The sequence below is a fragment of the Pleurodeles waltl genome, chromosome 9, assembly GCF_031143425.1.
Source record: "Pleurodeles waltl isolate 20211129_DDA chromosome 9, aPleWal1.hap1.20221129, whole genome shotgun sequence".
NCBI classification, from domain to species: domain Eukaryota; kingdom Metazoa; phylum Chordata; class Amphibia; order Caudata; family Salamandridae; genus Pleurodeles; species Pleurodeles waltl.
This window is the reverse complement of record NC_090448.1, coordinates 752,170,734-752,194,411: the sequence shown is the minus strand read 5'-3', so window position 1 is coordinate 752,194,411 and position 23,678 is coordinate 752,170,734. Positions and strand designations below refer to the sequence as shown.

The window sequence follows — 23,678 nt, the reverse complement described above, 5'->3', positions numbered from 1 at the left end:
TTCCCCTTAGAGGTAAAATAGTGGTAAAAATAGATAATACTAATGCTCTATTTTGTGGTAGTGTGGTCGAGCAGTAGGCTTATCCAAGGAGTAGTGTTAAGCACTTGTTGTACATACACATAGACAATAAATGAGGTACACACACTCAGAGACAAATCCAGCCAATAGGTTTTGTATAGAAAATGAAAATGTCACTTACCCAGTGTACATCTGTTCGTGGCATCAGTCGCAGTAGATTCGCATGTTCTGCAATAGCTCGCCATCTGGTGTTGGGCCGGAGTGTTACAAGTTGTTTTTCTTCGAAGAAGTCTTTCGAGTCACGGGACCGAGTGACTCCTCCTTTTGTCTCCATTGCGCATGGGCGTCGACTCCATCTTCGATTGTTTTTCCCCGCAGAGGGTGAGGTAGGAGTTGAATTGTAGTAATAGTGCCCATGCAATGGAGTGACTAAGTATGCACCTATTTAAGGTTGAGATGATACATATATAAATAATTGAAGGTAACTTCCAAACTGCTACAGGCTCCCGGGGAGGCAGGTGGGCACATGCGAATCTACTGCGACTGATGCCACGAACAGATGTACACTGGGTAAGTGACATTTTCAGTTCGATGGCATCTGTCGCTGTAGATACGCATGTTCTGCAATAGACTAGTAAGCAGTTATTTCCCCAAAAGCGGTGGATCAGCCTGTAGGAGTGGAAGTAGTCTGAAATAATGTCCTTAATACAGCTTGACCTACTGTGGCTTGTTGTGCGGATAACACGTCTACACAGTAGTGCTTGGTGAATGTGTGAGGCGTAGACCATGTGGCTGCCTTACATATTTCTTGCATTGGGATGTTTCCTAGAAAGGCCATGGTAGCACCTTTCTTTCTGGTTGAGTGTGCCCTTGGTGTAATGGGCAGCTGTCGTTTAGCTTTAAGGTAGCAGATTTGGATGCATTTAACTATCCATCTGGCTATACCTTGTTTTGAAATTGGGTTTCCTGCGTGAGGTTTTTGAAATGCAATAAAGAGTTGTTTAGTCTTTCTGATGTTTTTTGTTCTGTCAATGTAATACATTAATGCTCTTTTGACATCTAATGTATGTAGTGCCCTTTCAGCTACGGTATCTGGCTGTGGAAAGAACACTGGAAGTTCCACTGTTTGATTTAGATGGAACGGTGAAATAACCTTTGGCAAAAATTTAGGATTGGTCCTTAGGACGACTTTATTTTTGTGTAGTTGTATAAAAGGTTCCTGTATAGTAAACGCCTGAATCTCGCTTACTCTTCTCAGGGAAGTAATGGCGATGAGAAATGCCACCTTCCAGGTTAGGAACTGTATGTCGCAGGAGTGCATGGGTTCAAAAGGTGGACCCATAAGTCTAGTTAGGACAACATTTAGGTTCCATGAAGGAACAGGTGGTGTTCTTGGTGGTATAATTCTCCTAAGGCCCTCCATGAATGCTTTAATGACTGGTATTTTATATAGGGAAGTTGAATAGGTAGTTTGCAGGTATGCAGATATTGCTGCAAGGTGTATTTTAATGGAAGAGAAAGCCAGGTTAGATTTTTGTAAGTGAAGCAAGTAACCCACTACATGTTCTGGAGTTGTGTGTAATGGTTGTATTTGATTAATATGGCAGTAGCAAACAAACCTCTTCCATTTACTTGCATAGCAGTGCCTGGTGGATGGCCTTCTTGCTTGTTTTATGACTTCCATACATTCTTGGGTAAGTTGTAAGTGCCCGAATTCTAGGATTTCAGGAGCCAGATTGCTAGATTCAGCGATGCTGGATCTGGGTGTCTGATCTTTTGGTTGTGCTGTGTCAACAGATCTGGCCTGTTGGGCAATTTGATGCAGGGTACCACTGATAGGTCTAGCAGCGTTGTGTACCAGGGTTGCCTTGCCCAAGTTGGTGCTATCAATATGAGTTTGAGTTTGCTTTGACTGAGTTTGTTTACCAGGTAAGGAAGGAGAGGGAGAGGAGGAAAAGCGTAAGCAAATATCCCTGACCAGTTCATCCATAGGGCATTGCCTTGGGATTGTTTGTGTGGGTACCTGGATGCGAAGTTTTGGCATTTTGCGTTCTCCCTTGTCGCAAACAAGTCTATCTGAGGTGTTCCCCAGAGTTTGAAATAAGTGTTCAGAATTTGGGGGTGAATTTCCCATTCGTGGACCTGTTGGTGATCTCGAGAGAGATTGTCTGCGAGTTGATTTTGTATCCCTGGTATAAACTGTGCAATTAGGCGAATTTGGTTGTGAATTGCCCAATGCCAAATTTTTTGTGCTAGCAGGCTTAACTGCGTGGAGTGCGTCCCTCCCTGCTTGTTTAGATAATACATTGTTGTCATGTTGTCTGTTTTGACGAGAATGTATTTGTGAACTATTATTGGTTGGAAAGCTTTTAGTGCTTGAAAAACTGCTAGCAGTTCTAGGTGATTGATATGCAGTTTTGTTTGATGTACGTTCCATTGTCCTTGTATGCTGTGTTGATTGAGGTGTGCTCCCCACCCTGTCATGGAAGCATCTGTTGTTATTACGTATTGTGGCACTGGGTCTTGGAAAGGCCGCCCCTTGTTTAAATTTATGTTGTTCCACCATAGAAGCGAGAGGTAAGTTTGGCGGTCTATTAACACCAGATCTAGAAGGTGACCCTGTGCTTGAGACCACTGTGATGCTAGGCATTGTTGTAAGGGCCTCATGTGCAGTCTTGCGTTTGGGACAATGGCTATGCATGATGACATCATGCCTAGGAGTTGTAATACCATCTTTGCCTGTATCTTTTGTGTTGGATACATGCGTTGTATGATGGTGTTGAAATTTTGAATTCTTTGTGGACTTGGAGTGGCTACTCCCTTTGATGTGTCTATTATGGCTCCCAGGTATTGTTGTACCTTGCGTGGCAGAATTTTGGATTTTGTGAAATTGACGGTGAACCCGAGTTTGAAGAGGGTTTGTATGATCTGATTTGTGTGATTTGAGCACTGTATGAACGAATGGGCCTTGATTAGCCAGTCGTCCAAATATGGGAACACATGTATTTGCTGCCTTCTTATGTGTGCAGCGACTACCGCTAGACATTTGGTAAAGACTCTTGGTGCGGTTGTTAATCCGAAAGGCAGTACCTTGAATTGGTAATGTATACCTTTGAATACGAACCTTAGGTATTTCCTGTGAGATGGGTGTATTGGTATATGGAAATAAGCATCCTTGAGGTCTAAAGTTGCCATGTAGTCGTGTAGTTTTAGCAATGGCAATACTTCTTGTAGTGTGACCATGTGGAAGTGGTCTGATTTGATGAAAGTGTTCACTACTCTGAGGTCTAGGATTGGTCTCAGCGTTTTGTCCTTCTTTGGTATCAGAAAGTACAGTGAGTAAACTCCTGTGTTTATTTGTGTGTTTGGCACTAATTCGATTGCATTCTTTTGCAATAGTGCCTGCACTTCTATCTCCAGGAGATTGGAATGGTGTGTTGTTAAATTTTGTGCTTTTGGTGGTATGTTTGGAGGGAATTGTAGAAATTCTATGCAATAACCATGTTGGATAATTGCTAGAACCCAAGTGTCTGTAGTGATTTCCTCCCATGCTTTGTAATAATGACCTATTCTTCCCCCCACTGGTGTTGTGTGGAGGGGGTGAGTGACATGTGAGTCATTGTTTAGTAGTAGGGGTTTTGGGGCTTTGAAATCTCCCTCTATTTCTAGGGAATTGCCCTCCTCTATATTGTCCCCGAAAACCTCCTCTATACTGTCCCTGGTAAGTGGACGGTGTTGCTTGTGAGGTGCTGGCTTGTGTGCTTTGACCCCGAAATCCCCCTCGAAAGGGCGTTTTACGGAATGTGCTGTAATTCCCTCTGCTCTGCGGGGAGTAGAGTGCGCCCATGGCTTTGGCAGTGTCCGTATCTTTTTTGAGTTTCTCAATCGCTGTGTCCACTTCTGGACCGAACAGTTCTTTTTCATTAAAAGGCATATTGAGAACTGCTTGTTGAATCTCTGGTTTAAATCCAGACGTTCGGAGCCATGCATGCCGTCTGATAGTTACAGATGTATTAATTGTCCGTGCAGCTGTATCTGCAGCGTCCATGGAGGAACGTATCTGGTTGTTGGAGATGGTCTGTCCCTCCTCAACCACTTGTTTCGCCCTATTTTGGAAGTCCTTGGGCAGATGTTCAATGAGATGTTGCATCTCGTCCCAGTGGGCTCTGTCATAGCGCGCAAGTAGTGCCTGGGAGTTCGCGATGCGCCACTGGTTTGCAGCTTGTGCTGCGACTCTTTTACCAGCTGCATCGAACTTGCGGCTTTCTTTATCTGGGGGTGGTGCATCTCCAGATGTGTGAGAGTTGGCCCTTTTCCTAGCTGCTCCTACAACAACAGAGTCTGGTGGCAGCTGTGTAGTGATGAAAACCGGGTCCGTAGGAGGCGGCTTATACTTCTTTTCCACCCGTGGTGTGATTGCCCTACTTTTGACCGGCTCCTTAAATATGTCTTTTGCGTGCCGGAGCATACCAGGGAGCATAGGCAGGCTTTGGTAGGAGCTGTGGGTGGAGGAGAGTGTGTTGAACAAGAAATCATCCTCGACCTGTTCTGAGTGGAGGCTTACGTTATGAAATTGTGCTGCTCTAGCCACCACCTGAGAGTACGCGGTGCTGTCTTCTGGTGGAGATGGCTTTGTAGGGTAGGCCTCCGGGCTGTTATCTGACACTGGGGCGTTGTATAGGTCCCATGCGTCCTGATCTTGGTCACCCTGGCTCATGGTGGTGTGAGCTGGGGAGTGAGATGGAGTTTGTGCTGGTGAAACGTTAATCACGGGCGGAGGAGAGGGTGGTGGTGTAATTCTTTTAACCACTTTTGGTTGTGGTGCTTGTTCCGTCTGGAACTCCAACCTTCTCTTTCTCCTAATGGGGGGAAGGGTGCTTATTTTTCCTGTCCCCTGCTGAATGAAGATACGCTTTTGCGTATGGTCCACATCAGTTGCTTGTAGCTCTTCCTCAAACCTATGCTTTTGCATTTGGGAGGTTAGCGAGTGCTCTTCTGTATAAGAGCCTGAAGCTGGGTCGCTTGCAGTTTGTTTCGGCGTCGAAACTTTGTCTGCGTGTTTTTTCGGCTCCGAGGTGACTTTTTTCCTTTTCGGGGCCGAAACCTCTCGGCGTCGATCTGTTTCGGTGCCGCTGTCTCGGCGTCGAGCCGTGTCCACACCGGTATCTCGGTGTCGAGGCTTGTCTCCAGCCCTTTCTCGGTCCCGAGAAGGCTGCGTGCCGGTGTCTCGACCGGAGTCGGACGATCTCGGCACTGTTTTGGCCTTTTTCGGTGCCGACGGTCGGTCACCGAATTTATGGGTGGAGCCATGGCCTGGTGGCAGTGGCGTCCCCTGGGCCTTGTAAATGTTTCTCTGTGTGTTTTTCGACGTCTTACTCACGGTTTGTGTATCGTCGAATCCTTCGGAGTCTGAGTCTTGGATCGAGAAGGTACCTTCCTCCTCCTGTTCCTCGAACTCCCGTCGGGCTGTCGGTGCGGACGCCATTTGAAGTCTTCTGGCTCGACGGTCTCGGAGTGTTTTTCGGGACCGGAACGCACGACAGGCCTCGCAGGTGTCTTCGCTGTGCTCAGGTGACAGGCACAGGTTGCAGACCAAGTGTTGGTCTGTGTAGGGGTATTTATTGTGGCATTTGGGGCAGAAACGGAACGGGGTCCGTTCCATCGGCGTTCCTCAGCACGCGGTCGGGCCGACCAGGCCCCGACGGAGGATCGAAAAACTACCCCGAAGGGCACCGGAGCTCTTCGATCTTCGATGCGGTGTTGAATCTAAGTACGCCGATCCCGAACGCAACAATACCGACGAAAATCTTCCGAAATTAACTATTTTTTCCGTTCCGAAACTCGGAGCGACAGGAACACGTCCGAACCCGATGGCGGAAAAAAAACAATCGAAGATGGAGTCGACGCCCATGCGCAATGGAGACAAAAGGAGGAGTCACTCGGTCCCGTGACTCGAAAGACTTCTTCGAAGAAAAACAACTTGTAACACTCCGGCCCAACACCAGATGGCGAGCTATTGCAGAACATGCGTATCTACAGCGACAGATGCCATCGAACATATATTTTCTTAGTTTATTTTAAGAACCACAGGTTCAAATTTAACATGTAATATCTTGTTTGAAAGGTATTGCAGGTAAGTACATTAGGAACTTTGAATCATTTCAATTGCATGTATACTTTTCAAGTTATTGACAAATAGCTACTTTAAAAGTGGACACTTAGTGCAATTTTCACAGTTCCTGGGGGAGGTAAGTTTTTGTTAGTTTTACCAGGTAAGTAAGACACTTACAGGGTTCAGTTCTTGGTCCAAGGTAGCCCACCGTTGGGGGTTCAGAGCAACCCCAAAGTCACCACACCAGCAGCTCAGGGCCGGTCAGGTGCAGAGTTCAAAGTGGTGCCCAAAACACATAGGCTAGAATGGAGAGAAGGGGGTGCCCCGGTTCCGGTCTGCTTGCAGGTAAGTACCCGCGTCTTCGGAGGGCAGACCAGGGGGGTTTTGTAGGGCACCGGGAGGGGGACACAAGCCCACACAGAAATTTCACCCTCAGCAGCGCGGGGCGGCCGGGTGCAGTGTAGAAACAAGCGTCGGGTTCGCAATGTTAGTCAATGAGAGATCAACGGATCTCTTCAGCGCTGCAGGCAGGCAAGGGGGGGCTTCCTCGGGGAAACCTCCACTTGGGCAAGGGAGAGGGACTCCTGGGGGTCACTTCTCCAGTGAAAGTCCGGTCCTTCAGGTCCTGGGGGCTGCGGGTGCAGGGTCTTTTCCAGGCGTCGGGACTTAGGTTTCAGAGAGTCGCGGTCAGGGGAAGCCTCGGGATTCCCTCTGCAGGCGGCGCTGTGGGGGCTCAGGGGGGACCGGTTTTGGTACTCACAGTCGTAGAGTAGTCCGGGGGTCCTCCCTGAGGTGTTGGTTCTCCACCAGCCGAGTCGGGGTCGCCGGGTGCAGTGTTGCAAGTCTCACGCTTCTTGCGGGGAGCTTGCAGGGTTCTTTCAAGGCTGCTGGAAACAAAGTTGCAGCCTTTCTTGGAGCAGGTCCGCTGTCCTCGGGAGTTTCTTGTCTTTTCGAAGCAGGGGCAGTCCTCAGAGGATGTTGAGGTCGCTGGTCCCTTTGGAAGGCGTCGCTGGAGCAGGATCTTTGGAAGGCAGGAGACAGGCCGGTGAGTTTCTGGAGCCAAAGCAGTTGTTGTCTTCTGGTCTTCCTCTGCAGGGGTTTTCAGCTGGGCAGTCCTCCTTGTTGTCGCAGGAATCTAATTTTCTAGGGTTCAGGGTAGCCCTTAAATACTAAATTTAAGGGCGTGTTTACGTCTGGGGGGTTAGTAGCCAATGGCTACTAGCCCTGAGGGTGGGTACACCCTCTTTGTGCCTCCTCCCAAGGGGAGGGGGTCACAATCCTAACCCTATTGGGGGAATCCTCCATCTGCAAGATGGAGGATTTCTAAAAGTCAGAGTCACCTCAGCTCAGGACACCTTAGGGGCTGTCCTGACTGGCCAGTGACTCCTCCTTGTTGCTTTCTTTGTTCCCTCCAGCCTTGCCGCCAAAAGTGGGGGCCGTGGCCGGAGGGGGCGGGCAACTCCACTAAGCTGGAGTGCCCTGCTGGGCTGTGACAAAGGGGTGAGCCTTTGAGGCTCACCGCCAGGTGTTACAGCTCCTGCCTGGGGGAGGTGTTAGCATCTCCACCCAGTGCAGGCTTTGTTACTGGCCTCAGAGTGACAAAGGCACTCTCCCCATGGGGCCAGCAACATGTCTCTAGTGTGGCAGGCTGCTGGAACTAGTCAGCCTACACAGACAGTCGGTTAAGTTTCAGGGGGCACCTCTAAGGTGCCCTCTGGGGTGTATTTTGCAATAAAATGTACACTGGCATCAGTGTGCATTTATTGTGCTGAGAAGTTTGATACCAAACTTCCCAGTTTTCAGTGTAGCCATTATGGTGCTGTGGAGTTCGTGTTTGACAGACTCCCAGACCATATACTCTTATGGCTACCCTGCACTTACAATGTCTAAGGTTTTGTTTAGACACTGTAGGGGTACCATGCTCATGCACTGGTACCCTCACCTATGGTATAGTGCACCCTGCCTTAGGGCTGTAAGGCCTGCTAGAGGGGTGACTGACCTATACTTGCATAGGCAGTGAGAGGCTGGCATGGCACCCTGAGGGGAGTGCCATGTCGACTTACTCGTTTTGTTCTCACTAGCACACACAAGCTGGCAAGCAGTGTGTCTGTGCTGAGTGAGGGGTCTCCAGGGTGGCATAATACATGCTGCAGCCCTTAGAGACCTTCCTTGGCATCAGGGCCCTTGGTACTAGAAGTACCAGTTACAAGGGACTTATCTGGATGCCAGGGTCTGCCAATTGTGGATACAAAAGTACAGGTTAGGGAAAGAACACTGGTGCTGGGGCCTGGTTAGCAGGCCTCAGCACACTTTCAATTGTAAACATAGCATCAGCAAAGGCAAAAAGTCAGGGGGCAACCATGCCAAGGAGGCATTTCCTTACACAACCCCCCCCCAAACGAAAGAGGATGAGACTAACCTTTCCCAAGAGAGTCTTCATTTTCTAAGTGGAAGAACCTGGAAAGGCCATCTGCATTGGCATGGGCAGTCCCAGGTCTGTGTTCCACTATAAAGTCCATTCCCTGTAGGGAGATGGACCACCTCAACAGTTTAGGATTTTCACCTTTCATTTGCATCAGCCATTTGAGAGGTCTGTGGTCAGTTTGAACTAGGAAGTGAGTCCCAAAGAGGTATGGTCTCAGCTTCTTCAGGGACCAAACCACAGCAAAGGCCTCCCTCTCAATGGCACTCCAACGCTGCTCCCTGGGGAGTAACCTCCTGCTAATGAAAGCAACAGGCTGGTCAAGGCCATCATCATTTGTTTGGGACAAAACTGCCCCTATCCCATGTTCAGAGGCATCTGTCTGCACAATGAACTGCTTAGAATAATCTGGAGCTTTTAGAACTGGTGCTGAGCACATTGCTTGTTTCAGGGTGTCAAAGGCCTGTTGGCATTCCACAGTCCAGTTCACTTTCTTGGGCATTTTCTTGGAGGTGAGTTCAGTTAGGGCTGTCACAATGGATCCATATCCCTTCACAAACCTCCTGTAATACCCAGTCAAGCCAAGGAATGCCCTGACTTGAGTCTGGGTTTTTGGAGCTACCCAGTCCAGAATAGTCTGGATCTTGGGTTGGAGTGGCTGAACTTGGCCTCCACCTACAAGGTGGCCCAAGTAAACCACAGTTCCCTGCCCTATCTGGCATTTGGATGCCTTGATAGAGAGGCCTGCAGATTGCAGAGCCTTCAAAACCTTCTTCAGGTGGACCAGGTGATCCTGCCAGGTGGAGCTAAAGACAGCAATATCATCAAGATAAGCTGTGCTAAAGGACTCCAAGCCAGCAAGGACTTGATTCACCAACCTTTGGAAGGTGGCAGGGGCATTCTTTAAACCAAAGGGCATAACAGTAAACTGATAATGCCCATCAGGTGTGGAGAATGCTGTTTTCTCTTTTGCTCCAGGTGCCATTTTTATTTGCCAGTACCCTGCTGTCAAGTCAAAGGTACTTAAGAATTTGGCAGCACCTAATTTGTCTATGAGCTCATCAGCTCTAGGAATTGGATGAGCATCTGTCTTGGTGACAGAATTGAGCCCTCTGTAGTCCACACAAAACCTCATCTCTTTCTTTCCATCTTTGGTGTGAGGTTTGGGGACTAAGACCACTGGGCTAGCCCAGGGGCTGTCAGAGCGCTCAATTACTCCCAATTCCAGCATCTTGTGGACTTCCACCTTGATGCTTTCCTTAACATGGTCAGACTGTCTAAAGATTTTGTTTTTGACAGGCATGCTGTCTCCTGTGTCCACATCATGGGTACACAGGTGTGTCTGACCAGGGGTTAAGGAGAAGAGTTCAGGAAACTGTTGTAGGACTCTCCTACAATCAGCTTGCTGTTGGCCAGAGAGGGTGTCTGAGTAGATCACTCCATCTACTGTGCCATCTTTTGGGTCTGATGACAGAAGATCAGGGAGAGGTTCACTCTCTGCCTCCTGATCCTCATCTGTTACCATCAACAGATTCACATCAGCCCTGTCATGGAAGAGCTTAAGGCGGTTCACATGGATCACCCTCTTGGGGCTCCTGCTTGTGCCCAGGTCCACCAGGTAGGTGACCTGACTCTTCCTTTCTAGCACTGGGTAAGGGCCACTCCATTTGTCCTGGAGTGCCCTGGGAGCCACAGGCTCCAGAACCCAGACTTTCTGCCCTGGTTGGAACTCAACCAGTGCAGCCTTTTGGTCATACCAAAACTTCTGGAGCTGTTGGCTGGCCTCAAGGTTTTTGGTTGCCTTTTCCATGTACTCTGCCATTCTAGAGCGAAGGCCAAGTACATAGTCCACTATGTCTTGTTTAGGCTCATGGAGAGGTCTCTCCCAGCCTTCTTTAACAAGAGCAAGTGGTCCCCTTACAGGGTGGCCAAACAGAAGTTCAAAGGGTGAGAATCCTACTCCCTTCTGTGGCACCTCTCTGTAAGCGAAAAGCAGACATGGCAAGAGGACATCCCATCTCCTTTTGAGTTTTTCTGGGAGCCCCATGATCATGCCTTTTAATGTCTTGTTGAATCTCTCAACCAAGCCATTAGTTTGTGGATGGTATGGTGTAGTGAATTTGTAAGTCACTCCACACTCATTCCACATGTGTCTTAGGTATGCTGACATGAAGCTGGTACCTCTGTCAGACACCACCTCCTTAGGGAAACCCACTCTGGTAAAGATACCAATGAGGGCCTTGGCTACTGCAGGGGCAGTAGTCGACCTAAGGGGAATAGCTTCAGGATACCTAGTAGCATGATCCACTACTACTAGGATGTACATATTTCCTGAGGCTGTGGGAGGTTCTAGTGGACCAACTATGTCCACACCCACTCTTTCAAAGGGGACCCCCACCACTGGAAGTGGAATGAGGGGGGCCTTTGGGTGCCCACCTGTCTTACCACTGGCTTGACAGGTGGGGCAGGAGAGGCAAAACTCCTTAACCTTGTGGGACATATTGGGCCAGTAGAAGTGGTTGACTAACCTCTCCCACGTCTTGGTTTGTCCCAAATGCCCAGCAAGGGGAATATCATGGGCTAAGGTCAGAATAAACTCTCTGAACGACTGAGGCACTACCACTCTCCTAGTGGCACCAGGTTTGGGGTCTCTGGCCTCAGTGTACAGGAGTCCATCTTCCCAATAGACCCTATGTGTTCCATTTTTCTTGCCCTTGGACTCTTCAGCAGCTTGCTGCCTAAGGCCTTCAAGAGAGGGACAGGTTTCTTGTCCCTTACACAGCTCCTCCCTTGAGGGTCCCCCTGGGCCTAAGAGCTCAACCTGATAAGGTTCAAGCTCCAAAGGCTCAGTTCCCTCAGAGGGCAGAACTTCTTCCTGAGAAGAGAGGTTCCCTTTTTCTGACTGTGTTGCAGTTGGTTTCCCAACTGACTTTCCTTTTCTCTTGGTAGGCTGGGCCATTTTTCCAGACTCCAGCTCTACTTTTTCACCCTGTGCCTTGCATTGTGCTCTTGTTTTTACACACACCAGTTCAGGGATACCCAGCATGGCTGCATGGGTTTTTAGTTCTACCTCAGCCCATGCTGAGGACTCCAGGTCATTTCCAAGCAGACAGTCTACTGGGATGTTTGAGGAGACCACCACCTGTTTCAGGCCATTGACCCCTCCCCATTCTAAAGTTACCATTGCCATGGGATGTGCTTTAGTTTGATTGTCAGCATTGGTGACTGTATAAGTTTTTCCAGTCAGGTATTGGCCAGGGGAAACCAGTTTTTCTGTCACCATGGTGACACTGGCACCTGTATCCCTCAGGCCCTCTACACTTGTCCCATTAATAAAGAGCTGCTGCCTGTATTTTTGCATGTTAGGGGGCCAGGCAGCTAGTGTGGCTAAATCCACCCCACCCTCAGAGACTAGAGTAGCTTCAGTGTGGACCCTGATTTGCTCTGGGCACACTGTTGATCCCACTTGGAGACTAGCCATTCCAGTGTTACCTGGATTGGAGTTTGGAGTGGAACTTTTCTTGGGACAGGCCTTGTCTCCAGTTTGGTGTCCAGACTGACTACAGTTTCGACACCAGGCCTTTTTGGGATCAACGTTTTTACCCTTGTACCCAGGATTGTTTTGTGAAGAGGCTCTGGGCCCACCCTCCTGTGCAGGTTTTTGGGGGCCTTTAGAAGACTCTTGACTATTTTTATTTTTGGCTGTCTCACCACCTTTCCCCGGGGGAGGTTTTGTGACCCCTTTCTTTTGGTCACCCCCTGTGGAAGTTTTGGACACCCTAGTCTTGACCCAATGGTCCGCCTTCTTTCCCAATTCTTGGGGAGAAATTGGTCCTAGGTCTACCAGATGCTGATGCAGTTTATCATTGAAACAATTACTTAACAGGTGTTCTTTCACAAATAAATTGTACAGCCCATCATAATTACTTACACCACTGCCTTGAATCCAACCATCTAGTGTTTTTACTGAGTAGTCTACAAAGTCAACCCAGGTCTGGCTCGAGGATTTTTGAGCCCCCCTGAATCTAATCCTATACTCCTCAGTGGAGAATCCAAAGCCCTCAATCAGGGTACCCTTCATGAGGTCATAAGATTCTGCATCTTGTCCAGAGAGTGTGAGGAGTCTATCCCTACACTTTCCTGTGAACATTTCCCAAAGGAGAGCACCCCAGTGAGATCTGTTCACTTTTCTGGTTACACAAGCCCTCTCAAAAGCTGTGAACCATTTGGTGATGTCATCACCATCTTCATATTTAGTTACAATCCCTTTAGGGATTTTCAACATGTCAGGAGAATCTCTGACCCTATTTATGTTGCTGCCACCATTGATGGGTCCTAGGCCCATCTCTTGTCTTTCCCTCTCTATGGCTAGGATCTGTCTTTCCAAAGCCAATCTTTTGGCCATCCTGGCTAACTGGATGTCCTCTTCACTGGAGTTATCCTCAGTGATTTCAGAGGTGTTGGTCTCTCCTGTGAGGGAACCAGCATCTCTGACTATTATTTTTGGAGTCAGGGTTTGAGAGACCCTGTTCTCCCTAGATAGGACTGGTAGGGGGGAATTTTCCTCCAAGTCACTATCCTCTTCCTCTGAGTTGCCACCCTCAGAGGGGTTGGCCTTTTCAAACTCTGCCAAAAGCTCCTGGAGCTGTATTTTGGTAGGTTTGGGGCCCATTGTTATTTTCTTTATTTTACAGAGTGACCTTAGCTCCCTCATCTTAAGATGGAGGTAAGGTGTGGTGTCGAGTTCCACCACAGTCACATCTGTGCTAGACATTTTGCTTCTAAAAGTTGGAATACTTTTTAAGAATCTACAACTGGTTCTAGAATCTAATTCAAACTTTTACAAACTTTTAAACTCTAAAAGAAATGCTAAACAGGATCTAACACAAGGCCCTAGCAGGTCTTTTAAGAATTTAGAAAACTTTTCAAATTGCAAAAATCAATTTCTAATGACAATTTTGGAATTTGTCGTGTGATCAGGTATTGGCTGAGTAGTCCAGCAAATGCAAAGTCTTGTACCCCACCGCTGATCCACCAATGTAGGAAGTTGGCTCTGTATGTGGTATTTCAAAGTAAGGAATAGCATGCACAGAGTCCAAGGGTTCCCCTTAGAGGTAAAATAGTGGTAAAAATAGATAATACTAATGCTCTATTTTGTGGTAGTGTGGTCGAGCAGTAGGCTTATCCAAGGAGTAGTGTTAAGCACTTGTTGTACATACACATAGACAATAAATGAGGTACACACACTCAGAGACAAATCCAGCCAATAGGTTTTGTATAGAAAAATATCTTTTCTTAGTTTATTTTAAGAACCACAGGTTCAAATTTAACATGTAATATCTTGTTTGAAAGGTATTGCAGGTAAGTACATTAGGAACTTTGAATCATTTCAATTGCATGTATACTTTTCAAGTTATTGACAAATAGCTACTTTAAAAGTGGACACAGTGCAATTTTCACAGTTCCTGGGGGAGGTAAGTTTTTGTTAGTTTTACCAGGTAAGTAAGACACTTACAGGGTTCAGTTCTTGGTCCAAGGTAGCCCACCGTTGGGGGTTCAGAGCAACCCCAAAGTCACCACACCAGCAGCTCAGGGCCGGTCAGGTGCAGAGTTCAAAGTGGTGCCCAAAACACACAGGCTAGAATGGAGAGAAGGGGGTGCCCCGGTTCCGGTCTGCTTGCAGGTAAGTACCCGCGTCTTCGGAGGGCAGACCAGGGGGGTTTTGTAGGGCACCGGGGGGGGACACAAGCCCACACAGAAATTTCACCCTCAGCAGCGCGGGGGCGGCCGGGTGCAGTGTAGAAACAAGCGTCGGGTTCGCAATGTTAGTCAATGAGAGATCAACGGATCTCTTCAGCGCTGCAGGCAGGCAAGGGGGGGCTTCCTCGGGGAAACCTCCACTTGGGCAAGGGAGAGGGACTCCTGGGGGTCACTTCTCCAGTGAAAGTCCGGTCCTTCAGGTCCTGGGGGCTGCGGGTGCAGGGTCTTTTCCAGGCGTCGGGACTTAGGTTTCAGAGAGTCGCGGTCAGGGGAAGCCTCGGGATTCCCTCTGCAGGCGGCGGTGTGGGGGCTCAGGGGGGACCGGTTTTGGTACTCACAGTCGTAGAGTAGTCCGGGGGTCCTCCCTGAGGTGTTGGTTCTCCACCAGCCGAGTCGGGGTCGCCGGGTGCAGTGTTGCAAGTCTCACGCTTCTTGCGGGGAGCTTGCAGGGTTCTTTCAAGGCTGCTGGAAACAAAGTTGCAGCCTTTCTTGGAGCAGGTCCGCTGTCCTCGGGAGTTTCTTGTCTTTTCGAAGCAGGGGCAGTCCTCAGAGGATGTCGAGGTCGCTGGTCCCTTTGGAAGGCGTCGCTGGAGCAGGATCTTTGGAAGGCAGGAGACAGGCCGGTGAGTTTCTGGAGCCAAAGCAGTTGTTGTCTTCTGGTCTTCCTCTGCAGGGGTTTTCAGCTGGGCAGTCCTTCTTCTTGTTGTCGCAGGAATCTAATTTTCTAGGGTTCAGGGTAGCCCTTAAATACTAAATTTAAGGGCGTGTTTAGGTCTGGGGGGTTAGTAGCCAATGGCTACTAGCCCTGAGGGTGGGTACACCCTCTTTGTGCCTCCTCCCAAGGGGAGGGGGTCACAATCCTAACCCTATTGGGGGAATCCTCCATCTGCAAGATGGAGGATTTCTAAAAGTCAGAGTCACCTCAGCTCAGGACACCTTAGGGGCTGTCCTGACTGGCCAGTGACTCCTCCTTGTTGCTTTCTTTGTTCCCTCCAGCCTTGCCGCCAAAAGTGGGGGCCGTGGCCGGAGGGGGCGGGCAACTCCACTAAGCTGGAGTGCCCTGCTGGGCTGTGACAAAGGGGTGAGCCTTTGAGGCTCACCGCCAGGTGTTACAGCTCCTGCCTGGGGGAGGTGTTAGCATCTCCACCCAGTGCAGGCTTTGTTACTGGCCTCAGAGTGACAAAGGCACTCTCCCCATGGGGCCAGCAACATGTCTCTAGTGTGGCAGGCTGCTGGAACTAGTCAGCCTACACAGACAGTCGGTTAAGTTTCAGGGGGCACCTCTAAGGTGCCCTCTGGGGTGTATTTTGCAATAAAATGTACACTGGCATCAGTGTGCATTTATTGTGCTGAGAAGTTTGATACCAAACTTCCCAGTTTTCAGTGTAGCCATTATGGTGCTGTGGAGTTCGTGTTTGACAGACTCCCAGACCATATACTCTTATGGCTACCCTGCACTTACAATGTCTAAGGTTTTGTTTAGACACTGTAGGGGTACCATGCTCATGCACTGGTACCCTCACCTATGGTATAGTGCACCCTGCCTTAGGGCTGTAAGGCCTGCTAGAGGGGTGACTGACCTATACTTGCATAGGCAGTGAGAGGCTGGCATGGCACCCTGAGGGGAGTGCCATGTCGACTTACTCGTTTTGTTCTCACTAGCACACACAAGCTGGCAAGCAGTGTGTCTGTGCTGAGTGAGGGGTCTCCAGGGTGGCATAATACATGCTGCAGCCCTTAGAGACCTTCCTTGGCATCAGGGCCCTTGGTACTAGAAGTACCAGTTACAAGGGACTTATCTGGATGCCAGGGTCTGCCAATTGTGGATACAAAAGTACAGGTTAGGGAAAGAACACTGGTGCTGGGGCCTGGTTAGCAGGCCTCAGCACACTTTCAATTGTAAACATAGCATCAGCAAAGGCAAAAAGTCAGGGGGCAACCATGCCAAGGAGGCATTTCCTTACACTCCCTGTTGCAGTTACCCCCCACTTTTTGCCTGATACTGATGCTGACTTGACTGAGAAGTGTGCTGGGACCCTGCTAACCAGGCCCCAGCACCAGTGTTCTTTCACCTAAAATGTACCATTGATTCCACAATTGGCACACCCTGGCATCCAGATAAGTCCCTTGTAACTGGTACCTCTGGTACCAAGGGCCCTGATGCCAGGGAAGGTCTCTAAGGGCTGCAGCATGTGTTATGCCACCCTGGAGACCCCTCACTCAGCACCGACACACTGCTTACCAGCTTGTGTGTGCTAGTGAGAACAAAATGAGTAAGTCGACATGCCACTCCCCTCAGGGTGCCATGCCATCCTCTCACTGCCTATGCAGTATAGGTAAGACACCCCTCTAGCAGGCCTTACAGCCCTAAGGCAGGGTGCACTATACCATAGGTGAGGGTACCAGTGCATGAGCACTGTACCCCTACAGTGTCTAAGCAAAACCTTAGACATTGTAAGTGCAGGGTAGCCATAAGAGTATATGGTCTGGGAGTCTGTTTTACACAAACTCCACAGCACCATAATGGCTACACTGAAAACTGGGAAGTTTGGTATCAAACTTCTCAGCACAATAAATGCACACTGATGCCAGTGTACATTTGATTGTAAAATACACCACAGAGGGCACCTTAGAGGTGCTCCCTGAAACTTAACCGACTATCTGTGTAGGCTGACTGGTTCCAGCAGCCTGCCACACTAGAGACATGTTGCTGGCCCCATGGGGAGAGTGCCTCTGTCACTCTGAGGCCAGTAACAAAGCCTGCACTGGGTGGAGATGCTAACACCTCCCCCAGGCAGGAGCTGTAACACCTGGCGGTGAGCCTCAAAGGCTCACCCCTTTGTCACAGCACAGCAGGGCACTCCAGCTTAGTGGAGTTGCCCGCCCCCTCCGGCCACGGCCCCCACATTTGGCGACAAGGCTGGAGGAAACAAAGAAAGCAACAAGGAGGAGTCACTGACCAGTCAGGACAGCCCCTAAGGTGTCCTGAGCTGAAGTGACTAACTTTTAGAAATCCTCCATCTTGCAGATGGAGGATTCCCCCAATAGGATTAGGGATGTGCCCCCCTCCCTTTGGGAGGAGGCACAAAGAGGGTGTACCCACCCTCAGGGCTAGTAGCCATTGGCTACTAACCCCCCAGACCTAAACACGCCCTTAAATTTAGTATTTAAGGGCTCTCCCTGAACCTAGAAACTAGATTCCTGCAACTACAAGAAGAAGGACTGCCGAGCTGAAAGACCCCTGCAGAGGAAGACCAGAAGACACCAACTGCCTTGGCCCCAGACTTACCGGCCTGTCTCCTGCCTTCCAAAGAACCCTGCTCCAGCGACGCTTTCCAAGGGACCAGCGACCTCTGAATCCTCTGAGGACTGCCCTGCTTCGAAAAAGACAAGAAACTCCTGAGGACAGCGGCACTGCTCCAAAAGAACTGCAACTTTGTTACAAGGAGCAGATTTAAAGACCCCTGCAACTCCCCGCAAGAAGCGTGAGACTTGCAACACTGCACCCGGCGACCCCGACTCGACTGGTGGAGAACAACCAACTCAGGGAGGACCCTCCGGCGACTCTACGACTGAGTAACCAAAGTTGTCCCCCCGACGCCTGCAGAGGGAATCCCCAGGCTCCCCCTGATCGCGACTGTCTGAACTCCATTTCCCGGCGGCTGGAAAAGACCCTGCACCCGCAGCCCCCAGCCCCTAAAGAAACGGAACTTCTGTGCAGGAGTGACCCCCAGGAGGCCCTCTCCCTTGCCCAGGTGGTGGCTACCCCGAGGAGCCCCCCCCTTGCCTGCCTGCATCGCTGAAGAGACCCCTTGGTCTCCCATTGAAACCTGAAGGAAACACGACGCGTGTTTGCACACTGCACCCGGCCGCCCCCGCGCTGCTGAGGGTGTACTTTCTGTGCTACTTTGTGTCCCCCCCGGTGCCCTACAAAACCCCCCTGGTCTGCCCTCCGAAGACGCGGGTACTTACCTGCTGGCAGACTGGAACCGGGGCACCCCTTCTCTCCATTATAGCCTGTGTGTTTTGGGCACCTCGTTGACCTTTGCACCTGACCGGCCCTGAGCTGCTGGTGTGATAACTTTGGGGTTGCTCTGAACCCCCAACGGTGGGCTACCTTGGACCAAAAACTCAAACCTGTAAGTGACTTACTTACCTGTTGAAACTAACAATAACTTACCTCCCCCAGGAACTGTGAAAATTGCACTAAGTGTCCACTTTTAAAACAGCTTATTGTGTTTTATGTGAAAAGTATACATGCTAAAGTAATGATTCAAAGTTCCTAGAGTACTTACCTGCAATACCTTTCAAATGAGCTATTACATGTAAAATTTGAACCTGTGGTTCTTAAAATAAACTAAGAAAATATATTTTTCTATAACAAAACCTATTGGCTGGATTTGTCTCTGAGTGTGTGTACCTCATTTATTGTCTGTGTGTATGTACAACAAATGCTTAACACTACTCCTTGGATAAGCCTACTGCTCGACCACACTACCACAAAATAGAGCATTAGTATTATCTCTTTTTACCACTATTTTACCTCTAAGGGGAACCCTTGGACTCTGTGCATGCTATTCCTTACTTTGAAATAGCACATTCAGAGCCAACTTCCTACAGCAACCATTTCTTGGCATTTACATGGTGGCATTCGAATCAGCAAGACGCACGATTCATTCCTGCATTTAAACCTTGATGTTCAGATTACTTACAGGTGCGCGATCATTTCATGCCATTTGCATATACCTGTTGGAATCGGCAGTGTGCGCGATTCATTTCCCACATTTAAACCTAGGTGTTCAGATCGCTTACAGTGGGTGCGATCATTTCATGGCAATTAAAACTTTGATGTGTAGTGTTTCCTGAAGTGCACACAATTATCCAGGGATTTTGAATTTTCTGCAAAAGGTGTTACATTCAAGATGTTACATTCTATGTGCATATTAAGTCCTTAGTATAAGTCCTATTGTTTTCCAGGAAATGTTCAGATTACCTTTTGTCCTCACATAAAGAGGCAATGTTTGTTCTGAAAACATAATTCTAGAAGGTTCTTATATTCCTAGACAATATGTAACATTTCATGAGAAGGTCATATGAGAAGTTGTATTAACCATTCTTGATTCCTTCCCGGGGTACCCAGGCGTCTTGAGGTCTAGTCATAGTCCTTACTTAAGTTATCCATGGTTACAGTATGACAATGCTTAGAATCATAGTCTAGTGAAAATCAATGTGATAATATCTTGATATTGTGTTGTTTAACCTTTTGCCTCCTACAGGTCTCCTTCCCAGCTGTTCCCATCCTAATCCCCTTTTCCCCCACTTGGACTTTCTCAGGCTCTGTGAGATTTCTATCAGAGTTTTGGAGCTGTCTAGTGGTGGACATGTTGGGAGCGTACGCAGGCCCAGAGGATCTGGTCTCCCTGACAGGACTCACTGGATTTTCTCTTTGTTGCCCTGCTGCCAGCTTCTTCCTGACATCATTCTCCCCAGGTACTGTGTGGGACTTGTAACCAGACACTGCTGGCTACATTGCTGGAGGATTGCTGGGCTGCCAGGGGAGACCGCCATCAATATTATTTGCTTGTGTGCTGGCCCACCTGCCTACTGCACCTCTTGTACCCTCCAAGTGCCTCTCAGGGGCCCATGCGTGTTGAAAGCACTCCAGACTTCAGGTGACACTGAGGAAATCCCGGCCCAGGGAGCCCTGTGTCGCCTAGCAACATCAAGGCCTCCACCGAGCTGCGGGGGTTGCTGTTGACAGATGTTGCTCCGCGTTGTGGCTGATCCTGTAGAGGAGGAGGAGGAGGAGGAGGAGGGAGACAACCCAGTGCTACAGCTCTGGCCCACCTGGGGCGTGCAGGTTTTGTGACTGTCCTGAAACTGGAGCCCATGGTGGGGAGGGAGCAGGTGGCTTACACTCAAGGATGATGTTCCACCAGTAAAAACCGCACCACCTTCCCACTAGTGCAAGAACGCCACCTGGAGTCTGGGTGACTGCAATAGAGAGGAACACTGTCCCCAAGATCTGAGGCAGTAACCCTTCCCAGCGGCAGCCCCAACCCAGAAACCAGGCCACTTGTCTGAAGCACCGCCCATGCCAGGAAAGTTGCAACGGGCAACCCCCCCCATCCCTCCTGCGGGAGGGGCTGATTTTCACTGCGTGCAGCCAAGAGAGGTCCAAGGAGGCCTCTCGTGCTTATGGGGAGCATTGTTTGTCGCTGAACAGACTGATCACTCACCAGGACTGTTTTTCAGATGTCGCCCTCCCCGCTCCCGAGCCTAGAAACATACTGGACCGTTGCCTCAGAAACGGTCCCCAACAGTTTACTGCAAGCTATGTAGTCGGTGCAGTGATGTTCCAGCATCCTACATATACATATTTTTAAATACAACTACGTTAGCTAGAATCCCATGGCTTTACCATATATCCTATAAGGGGAGTGGTCCTATGATCACTCACATGTTGCTTCTAAACGCCATTACAGTACTGGCGTTCGTATGATGTTTCAAGTGTCCCATGTGCTTTATGACCTCTAACCCTGCAGCGTAAGTGCTCTTGAAATAGGTCATGAGAGTTAGGTATTTGGGGTAACACCTTGTACGTTATGTATGTACTGCTGCATTAATGAACATGAGTATCCACTGGTATCCTGATGTAGGTCAACATTGATTATGGCACTACACAGACTAACAAGTACTACTCCAGCAACAGTAACCTAAATATAGTATTTTATGATTTATGTTGTTTTGGTCTAATGACAGCTACATTATACAAAAGCATATTTTTATATAATCCTGCGTGAAATCTTTTTTGTAGGGTAATTATTGGGTCTCTGGCGTGGGTGATTTGTGCAAATGCCTTACACATGTGCATACCGTAGCCAACCAGAAACTTTTTTTCTATCATACTCCAACAATGTAGAAGAGACACCACCACAATATTCATTTTGTCAGTACCCATGTTGACGATCTTATGCCGAATGGGAGCATTTATAACATTTTCCACTTACATCAAGTACTGCTGGTATGCCAGATGCACTGCAATATTAAGACTGCTTCCTTTAAATCCAATGCTATTATATAGACCCCCATCTATAACAATAAAATGAATGAAAGTATTGTCTTGACATAGCTATGGAAAAGGCATTTAACCTGCAGTCTTCTATTATATTTAGGAACTAGTAAGTGCACATAGTACGCTCATTTCCACCTTTGTGAAAGTGGTACTTTTGTCGTAGGCTAATTACCTACTAAGTGTCCTTATCTGAATGTTGTAAATATAATGGTTGGATTTTGATGCAGTACCTTCTACTATGGATAGTACTCATCGGTCTCTACTTATTTCCCTCCATCAGTGTGTAAATAATATGTCTTCCTCCACCTAACATTTTGTGACCGTGGGAAAATAAGCAGAGTCATTGCTTGGAGGCCAAGGTTCTTTGGCATTGAGGATTCTCAGGGCCAAAGGACCTTGGCCTCCAAGCAATGACCCTGCTCATTTTCCCAGATGACTCTAGATATAGCATTGTCTTGAAAATTACTATACTGCATTGTTAAGGATTTCTGAAATAGTACTGACGATATTGCAGAAAGGTTAGATACTTCTGATAGTTCTGCCTTTGCTTTAACACTGGCCTAAAGACTCAGGTCTTCCTGTAACATTAACACTGGTGCAGTACTGCCACTACGACTTATCAATTTATGCATCTTTTTAACATTTTTCCAGTTATTCATCAAATTTAGAATGGAATAAATACCACCCATCAAAAGGCATAATGAGAAAGTGTTGCTGTACTTTGAAATTACCTATGTATGCCTACAGACCATGAAGCTTGTATTTCTTTAGAAATAGTGTCTGCCGCATCATGTGTTAAAGAGTTTTTCTTCCATTACCGCCCACCTATATCTATCATAAGGTCTTTAAAGATCTTGAGAGTTCGCAATGCACAAATTCATTGCAGCTTCCAATTCGATTCTCTTTCCAGCTGCATCACTATTAGGCAAGTGGAATGCATGCAACTAATTAAGTCCACATTGCGGATACGGCCATTCCAGTACACTTACTTGAAATACCACCAGACAGAACACACAATTACCTGGGATCTTTGGAGGAGCTCCCCGATCCCCGTACCCTGCAGGAAACACAAAAAGATAGATTAAGCGTTCCTTTTTAGATTGTAGCCTCACTGCACAACCAGATAAAACAGCTCATGTGATACACATCCCTTTCCAAATTCAACTACCACTGACTAACCCTGAGGTAAGGCAAGACATTGCAACATCAGTGGCAAAGATCCAAAAGGCACTAAGTGCCTACAGCACCATACCTTAACTTTCTCCCAGAAAGCAGAAATCTCCAGCAACAAGCAAATTCAACACCCCCCCCCTTCAAATGTAACTACATTGTTTGTATTCTTATCTTGCCTAGATCTATCCGGGAGCTCCCAAGATTAGGTATGCTACGTTATGAGAAAGTGAGGCTAAACCACAATAAAAGTAAAACAAGTTGTCAAGACTGTTTTACAGGGGTCCTGGTCTACTCCACTCCAACATATGAGGGCAGCAGCTTCTATTCGAGGTCTGCACATTCTGGTTAAGTGTGTGCATTGTAATCAATCACCCCACAAGATAATTCAGTGCAACTTGCTCAGATCCCATGATTGTTTCTTCTAAGGGATTTCCTGGGAGAGATGTACTGTCTGCACAGAATGAGGACTACATACCTAGCTCAGAAGGGATTACCAACTTCCTCTTCTCGCCCTCACACATCCTGAAAAATTGAAGAGAATAGTGGAATCAGTGACAGAAAAGCTGTGTCCTGCCTCAGAGCAGACACTTTACTTTCTTTCATTCCTAGAGCTGTAGTGGTACCTTACTCACAGCTGGACAAAGTAAAATTAGATGCAATAGCTTTCACAGTAAGTAGATCATGAAAGACGTGTCCCTCATGGGCCACAAAGCATAACCAGTACAGTGGGAAAGGTACATTACAGGTACCCTTACAGGCAACATTGACCCACTGGAATTAAGTTGCTCTAGGAACAAAGGCTTCCTATGTACACCACTGCCAAGAAAAGGGAAGTCAAACAACACAGCTTCAAGTAAAAAAAAAAAAGTAAAAAAAAACACTAATTTTTATTTCAATAAAATGTAGCATGGCAATCACGGTATGAGCACACATTGTATTGTATTGTAATAGTAGTACATAGCAACACAAATATGGTAATACGGGGGAGAGTACACAGCCATTCATCATTATCTTGTCTAATCCGCCACCCACAGTTAATCATGTAAATCCGGTACATGCCCCCCGTCCTGAATCGAGTGAGAGCATTATGGGAACAAGGAGGGAAAAATAGTCCCCAC

The 23,678-nt window shown here is 48.1% G+C and overlaps 1 protein-coding gene across 1 annotated transcript in view; it reads right to left on the bottom strand.

Moving 5' to 3' along the window:
• FKBP2 (FKBP prolyl isomerase 2) overlaps window positions 1-23,678 on the bottom strand; it is an 87,085-nt gene that overhangs the window by 23,723 nt on the left and 39,684 nt on the right. The window contains exons 4-5 of the mRNA XM_069207904.1: window positions 23,036-23,082; window positions 22,409-22,444 (exon numbers count right to left, since the gene is read on the bottom strand). Coding sequence (XP_069064005.1) covers window positions 22,409-22,444; window positions 23,036-23,082 — 83 coding nt within the window. The remainder of the gene's footprint in view (window positions 1-22,408; window positions 22,445-23,035; window positions 23,083-23,678) is intronic.